At 33.4% G+C, this 7,994-nt stretch overlaps 1 protein-coding gene across 1 annotated transcript; it reads right to left on the bottom strand.

Moving 5' to 3' along the window:
* Positions 1-1,575: 1,575 nt before the first annotated feature.
* Positions 1,576-7,001, bottom strand: LOC130967708 (glycosyltransferase BC10-like). The gene is made up of 11 exons (XM_057892698.1): positions 6,653-7,001; positions 5,456-5,964; positions 4,490-4,588; positions 3,952-4,052; positions 3,785-3,856; positions 3,576-3,666; positions 3,021-3,101; positions 2,831-2,890; positions 2,630-2,752; positions 2,361-2,399; positions 1,576-2,276 (listed from the first exon to the last, which is right to left on the bottom strand). Exons 2-11 carry the CDS (start codon positions 5,834-5,836, stop codon positions 2,148-2,150), a joined length of 1,176 nt encoding a protein of 391 aa, XP_057748681.1. The 5' UTR covers positions 5,837-5,964; positions 6,653-7,001; the 3' UTR covers positions 1,576-2,147.
* Between the last annotated feature and the right edge of the window lie 993 nt (positions 7,002-7,994).

The following is a 7,994-nucleotide window of genomic DNA, read 5'->3' as shown; positions in this document are numbered from 1 at the left end:
AAGTGTGGAAGCATATAAAGATTCCCACCGTTGACAATATGTGATTTTGAGCTTTGACCTTGCGACCATGCTAAGTTGCCAACTCATCATATTTGCGACCCCACATACATACGTGTCGCCTTTCCACACATTCCCTTTTAACTTTTTCTATGTAAATTCTTAATTATCGGGTGAAAATATTCGATTGCATGCATAATCATATCTTTTACAATCAAAATGTCGATGGAATGTTTATAGTTCAAATGATATAATTTTTTTATTTTTATTTAAAAATTTTAAATTTGAGTTTCATTCTTAACTTTAAAAAAATATCGACCGAATGATTAGTGGTAACGATTATACATAAATTTCACAAGAACATAAGCAGTACTATTAAGTCAACTATCACACGTAACCAAAACTGGAAATTTGATTCCAAAACATGGTTTTGGATAAGAAGCAGCAGCATGTGATAATGTATGGTTTTGTAAGAATTCTTTAGGGAATTGTCATTATCAACTATATGATATAGTTATATTCTTTTCATTGATCTTCTCATCCGCCTATAAATACGCTAAAATGGTGATGATCTTAGTCCATGCAATCTCCTACTTATTTATACATATGAGAGCAGATGCAAAATGCATGAGATATGATTGTTGAAATTAAACTCAAAGGGGGCAAGTGCCTTGCATGAAGGGATAGAGAGAGTGTACTTGAGCCAAGGATGACTTGCCGGCATCTTCGGTTAAAAGTTGCCGGTGTCTCCCTGGCTCATGTTCGCTCCTTTTCCTCTCATATAAGACTCAGAGTGCATAACATTATTCATCATGAATCATGGGACGTTTAATTTGCACACATTCAGTGGCTTATTTATGCATGTTATTTAATTTATGAAAGTTTGATCTAAGAATTGAAGGTCTGGTTTTGGGACTGGTGTATTCTTTTCTTGCAACTTACTAACCAAGAATTCCTTCTTTTCCCAATCACTTTGAATTTCAGGCTGGAATAGCAAAATTTGTGATTATCATTCATTAGATTGATACCTAAGACGCCACTTATCTATTCCAAAAAGAAAAGTTTAGGGACAGTAACTTTATTAAATTTTGGTCAGCATGTCAAATAAAAAAAAGTGAGTAATCCTAAATTATAGATGAAATCTGACACCATTAAAAACATTATTGATGACTACAAATCACAAAAGTTGCTGATCCCCTAATACTCCTCATTGAAAATTATAAAAACATTTTTCAAGCAGTGCCAGATATAATAGAATTTCATTTTTCTCTTTTTATACTGTAGTCACTTATTCTTCTTAACTATAGGAGTATGAATATGATAAACATATTCATATTTATTTCCCATACTCCTGTGGTTAAAAAGCGCAAGTAACTACAGTATCAAAGGAGAAAAATCGAACTCTATTAGCTTCTCTTTTCGATAAAAGTAATCTCTTGCTAAGTGTAGGAGCAATGGAGAATTACGACATAAGAAGAGATTAAGTTATTACTTCTTTTTCTCAAAAATAGATAAATAAGACTTCATTTTCTTTTGAGTTAGATGATAATTAACATTTACACATCCCAAGTGGTAAATTTGAAATTCATAACCTATAAATAAATTAACAATGACAAGGAACCAAAACAATGACCTAAAGGCTAAAAACAATGACAAGGGGCCAACAACATTGCATCAAAGTAATGCATTAAGAATTGAACACCGAATTTCAGACGGACAGCAACGTGTAACGTTATATTTCCAACTAAACAATTATCAAGTTTTACAAAGATCAACAATGACATGATGAGCTTATACGATTCCCCCAAAATTTTTCATGTAATTAGAAAATCTGGATAGCCCAAAATGGAAGGAAAGGAAAGGAAAGAAATGAAAAAGAAAGAAAAAAGTGGTGTCATCCACATCCATATCCATCCCTTCCCAAGGAAGTAACACTAAATAGTTAGCCTCCTTTCCACATTAGGCCACACTGCAATGCCAGTTTCGCTATGGTTACACCGATATCTGTGGCTAATGGGCGATCAAAGCCTTCAACAATGCTGTAATTTACAACTCTCATGCCATATGACTGACTATGAGAAACCAAGAAGGGGGCCGAAAGCGAAAGCAACGACTTCTCCGACCAAAGAATAGATCAAAATATAGCTGCCTCAAGGCGTTGAATAATTGGAAAATAGATGCAACAACTTGTCCAACGTTTCAGGAGTGAATTTCCTAGCAAATAGGTAGCATGGTTTCTGAACCCCATTCCATAAGCAAGGCCAACTTTGCACTTCTCTCTGCACCAAGACAAGACATACTAAGCATCCAAAGCTGGTTGATTCATCTTAGTAAAACACTAAAACAAAGAAATATCAGCATACCTTCTCATCACTGGTGACATGGATACTAACATCAATCGACTGCAAATACCGAGAACTATTGTCAATATCCATGTAACTTGAAAACAATTTGAATAGGCAACGATTAGTTGACAGACTTGCATTGTTACAACCCACTTTTAGCTAAATAATTATTTTGGTCAATACAAGTTAGGTTTACAGTTAACTAGGCCTTCTATCCCCGATCTATCTACTTCCTAGAAAGATGAAAATGGGATTCGTACATGTTACAGTCGTAGTAGGGACTATACCGTAATATTTCTCAAGAGCTCATAAGTAACATCGTGCTCCCTATATGACTTTGGATGCCACTTTCTCTCAGACCAGTCAACATGAGTTACTGACCAGTTTGCAATTCCCCCTGGATCAACAATCTAATTGACAGACATAAACCAATTAGCCAAGGTGGAAGACTGTTTAATGAAGAACTGCATTACAATCGAAATTCTCACCTGGAAGAAGGTTGGCAAGTAATGCTCGTCTGCAATGCAATTCCTCCCCTCCAAACCAGGCTGTGATATTAAAACTCACATGTTAGTATGGCAGTCATACTAGGGAAACTTCAAACATCGGAATCATAACAAACTTAGATAATCCAATCACCATAAACTGAAATGCTAAAAACGTTAAAAACAACTTCACCTGACAGTAATCCCGAAACTTTGAGTAATACAGGTTATCAGCCATAACTATGATAGCATGCTGCCTCTTCATGGAAAACCACTGCAGAAGAAGTTAAACAATGAGGTGAAGACACATCTAAATGTGCGACATATGTTCATGACCTATAATAATAACATATCTAACATTTTTGAGACACCAAGCATTAGATTACGTACAAAACAACACAAGCAATATCAAATTGCAATTCAATTTTGATTTGGATTCAAAATAAATAAATAAATAGAAGTGAAGGGCTTCACACAAGATCAAAAAAATAAATTAGTATTAGTGAAGATTTATTCATCAACGTGTTTTTATGACAAAAGAATGAAAGATTTTCAAGTGTAACAAAAATAAATAAACAATAGAACGATGGTTGCTTCTGTTTTACCCAGTTAGCATCCAGTGGAAGGGACTACTGCAAAATGTAGTAGCCTATGTACTTTGTTGGCATTTCTTATTCTTTTATTGCAATAAGCAAACAGTTCGAAATGTTAAAATTTAAACACCAACGTGATCTTAGCAAGATTATACCTGTGCACCCTTTCTGAAGTCCTTCACCTCGACTTCGGGTAACATGTGATCTGAATACCTGCCATTGCCATGAGGGCCAGGATCCTTAAAGCTAATAAGAAAAAAAAACTCACATTAGTAAAGTACATCAAGTAATGGTAGAATGCAGAGAAAGAGCTATCAACTCAGTGAAAACCCAAAAGGGATTAATCTAATACTTCTTGACATACCAGTCAACAAAGCTGATATTTGAATACATCAGATAGTTGTAAACATAGTCAAAATTATACAGTGGTACACAGCTGCAAAACCAATACAAACAAATCAGAAACTGGAAAAACAATTTTAACAGTTAGTACCTTGAAACAAAACTAAAAGCATTCTAATAGCTTGTTACCTATCAGAAAGTAAAACAAAGTGCATGTTGTCAGGGTCTTGAAGGGCATTTGCCAATAGCCGTCTCTCAGCATCAACCATAGAAATTTTCCCCCACACCACCTAAAACAAGATGAATTCCTATTAGGAGAGCCAAGCACTGGAAAAGCACGTATTAAAGGAAAACATGGGATAGTTACAACTTAAATCACTATTTAGAGCCAACACACTTTAACTTGGAAATAAATTCAGCAATGGTTGCAGAAGATTTTTAAATATATGTAATTCACTAGATCAATTCCTTTTCTATCACAATGGTTCCTGTCCTATGCCAAAAAATGGTCTCTATTCTTACAACAGTCTTGAGCAGACAATCAATCTTTAATACACACACACAAAAGCATTTAAAACAACAACAACAAAGCCTCATCCCACTAGGTGGGGTCGGCTACACAAGCATTTAAAACCATTATATACATTGGTGAATGTAAATCTGAACATACAAGAGAAAAGAGTACAACCATAAAGGATTAGCAAACTGAATACAAGACAATATGCACCTGGTCACTGCGTATATCCCGATCAACAAAATAACGGCTCTCATGAACTGGTTTGGTCTTGGATGCATGCACATAGACAGAGAACTTCCCTTCATGACCCTGACAAAAAGGAGAAGAGCATCTTCCAGGTAAATGCATACTCAAACACGGATGGGTTCATATTTCAGAAGTAAAGTTAACACAGTACCAACCAATAAAATACATGAACAAACTGCAGCTTTTCATTCATTTCAAAACACTTATCAAGGATTCATTAACAAAAACATATTTCATATCTCAGATGGTGTAACTATGCCATAGAAAGTCTAAGGATTAATGCTAGAAGTAGTAAGCAATTTGATTTAGCACCCAAGGCTAGGCCGCCCAATGTTGAAGCAGATCATCCGTCAGAGATGTTTACAACACCTTTCATTGTCCGAGGGAAAAAGGAATGTGAATTATGTTGGATGAAATAGCCATATCTATCGCATTATCAATTAATTACAAATGCAGTGTTGTATAGTAGTAAATTTTAATCATGGACTTCTCAAATTAAGTTAAACCATGCCAAAAATAATAATAGAAAATAAATATTGCATATCATTTTCCACAAACAAGGAGGACACTGCTATCAGTGTCTGTGGGGAGGAGAAGCAATAGACAGATTCTCTTAACCAATCCAAATCAGGTTTCTTACTAATATGACTGTGGACTAGCATTTCAAATACAAGAATATTCAAGACATGAAGAAAGATTTTAGCTTGCAAAAAGCCAATTCTCCTACTGATTTTGTTTTATTCGGGGGGGGGGGGGGGGGGGGGGAATGCAATTATCAACTATACTATTAAACTGGCCATCTTTTTAACATTGTAGATTTTACAATTCAAAGTGTCACATATATTTCAAAGATGACAATGCATTAATTGCCTTAGAAAGAGAAAGAAAGGACCTTGAGCAGACCAACATAGAGAAGTGAAAAATTCTTACTTGGAAAAACTTGTCCCACAATCTTTCAAATGGCAGATCACCAGGTGACAAGAACATGAAGGCAAGTTTTGGGTTTTTTGAAACAATTGGCGGTGAGCTCAAAATATCCCTAATCACAGCACGTGATGCAATCTCCTCATCTGTGTATACTCTAGCCGGAACAGGCGGAAGCCAAGCAGAAATACTCTTACACCCTCTAGAAGAGAAAAAACAGGCTGTACTGCTATGTGGTGGGTAGATATAAGCACACATTAGAAAGACGCATACAAATAAAACCAGGACAATAATCCACATTGGTTTCCTCATGGGAGGACGGTGGCGACTCCCCGGCATTATTTGCATATCACCCATGCTTATATGCCAACCTTTTGATGTCTTCATCTAAGTCAATGTGACACAGATTTCAAACCCCCGTAATCTCCTTTTGATCCGCATTTACCATCAGTTGAACACACAGAAATCACGACATACACCCTTTAATGACCTCAAGCAGATTGATACAGAAAGTTCTGAGAAAACAAATTAAGCAATTGCATTAGCAAACAAAACCTATCAAATCCAATTTCACAGTAACATCCACAACTAGTAAACTAATAACCACTCTGCGTCTGTAGTATCATTCTGGAATGACAAGGTATATACCAGACATAAAAAACACATGCACGAAACATGGGAAAAAGCATAAAATATTTAATGATCAAATCCAAATATAACTTCATATTAGCAATACTTGCAAGTTCCAAAGGGTACAAAGTCTTTAGAGTAGCCTAACGGACACAAAACATCCTTAAACATATGTCTTCTACCAACGACCGGCACCGAAAAAAGAAGAAAATAAAAAATCGAAGCTTTAGTTCAAAAATTGTAACAACAACCACGGGTCAAACACCAAATAGACATGGGAAGCCCCTCCCCTGTTTGGTAACAGAGAAAGTACAAAAAGCAGATACTCTATTGAAAAAGAAATAGCTTGCAAAACACTAAACAATCTCACCTAATTTATACACACCACAACAACAAAAACGAAAAACATAATTAAATACATAAAGAAAAACGGTTCCTTTCTTCTTCTCTTCTCTTTCCTTTCCTTAGACTCCAATCCCTTCCTCCCCAACCCCCAAAAAAAAATCAAATCAGAGTCTCTCTCTCTTTCTCTCTCTGTCTCTTGAGCAATGGGAAAGAGAGAGGAAGTAGTACCTGGCTGAAGCGCAAGAAGGAAGATCAATGATTGACGTAAATCTTATGGTTTTCAATGGAAGATCTCTCAGAGAGGAATGGAACGGGTGAAGAAAGATCTAGGGCAAAAAACGCTGTAGAAACCACTATCGATCGATTTCAAAAAATTGAAATAATAATAATAACAATTTAAAAAAATAAAAGAGAAGAATCGATGCTTTCTTTCACCCCCTCTCTATCTCTGTGTTTCTCTGCCTGGGTTTCTCTTTCTATTTCTATTTCTCTTTCTCTGTTTCTCTCTCTCTCTGTGTTTTTGCTTTCCGCAAAGACGAAGAAGGATGAAAGGCTCGTTTTTTTTTTTTTTTGGGCAGTGGTCCGAGCCAACCAGAATAAAATTCATATAAATAAATAAAATAATACAAACTTGACTCTGATTGGTCAATTGGTCAATTTTATACGTTATTTCCATTATTTATATTATTTCAGTTTCAATAAAATATATGGGATTGTTAAATTTAAATGTGATTTCTTTTTTTATTAATTTATGCACATTTTTTAACAAAACTGTTTTATTTCAACATTTAATTGATTTTTGTGAACGATCGAAGATAAAACTCTTCATTAACTTAAAATTAAGCTACCATAACTGATTTAATAAACAAAATTAGAATAAATATTTAAATTGATCTTTAAAAAAATAAATCAAATACTTTTAACAAACTTTTATTATTTTAAAAAAACTTGAGATATTTATCTTATAAAAATATTTATCGGAGATCTAATTATTTTTATAATAAAATATATTAAAAATTTATTTGTTTTATATAAATATTAAAAATTTTATTGAAAATAATAAAAATTCAATCTATCCAATAAGTATAGTTTTTAGGATTTTAAAAAATATTAAAAATCAAAATGTATAATCTGAACTTCATTAAAGATTAATTTTGATATATCCTCAAGAATTTGGTTAATATGTATTAGATTCTAAAACTAAAAAAAATAAATAAGATCAGAAATTCCACTTCAAAATTTATAATTATATATTACCACAATATTAAAAATAAGACTATGTGCTTCCGATTTTTAAAAAATAAAAATATTTTTTAAAATACATAAAAAGTAAATTTTTTTAAAAATAACTTGTATTTATCAAAATTAAAAAACTTAATATAACTCCATATATAATGCTATAATTTTTTAAAAATTAACTTTTATAAAAAATTTTAAAAAATAAAAATTTTACCAAACAAATCTTAAGAATAAACGAATTTTAGTGCTGCAATAATATCAAATTTAATGTTCAAATTAAAATATAATGGCTATGTGAATACGTAATTTTTTTATGAGAACAAATTTTGCT

This window comes from Arachis stenosperma, chromosome 1 (genome assembly GCF_014773155.1).
Source record: "Arachis stenosperma cultivar V10309 chromosome 1, arast.V10309.gnm1.PFL2, whole genome shotgun sequence".
In the NCBI taxonomy this organism is placed as follows: domain Eukaryota; kingdom Viridiplantae; phylum Streptophyta; class Magnoliopsida; order Fabales; family Fabaceae; genus Arachis; species Arachis stenosperma.
Note: the sequence above shows the minus strand (reverse complement) of the source record. Positions and strands in the feature narration are given on the sequence as shown.

Excerpts from the sequence above, each read along its gene's own strand:
- LOC130967708 (XM_057892698.1), bottom strand. The coding sequence starts at position 5,836 with ATGAAGACATCAAAAGGTTGGCATATAAGCATGGGTGATATGCAAATA. Across the intron at positions 4,589-5,455 it reads TGTGGGACAAGTTTTTCCAA|GGTCATGAAGGGAAGTTCTC; the intron begins GTAAGAATTTTT and ends CCTTTTTGTCAG. Across the intron at positions 2,753-2,830 it reads ACTTGCCAACCTTCTTCCAG|ATTGTTGATCCAGGGGGAAT; the intron begins GTGAGAATTTCG and ends TCTGTCAATTAG.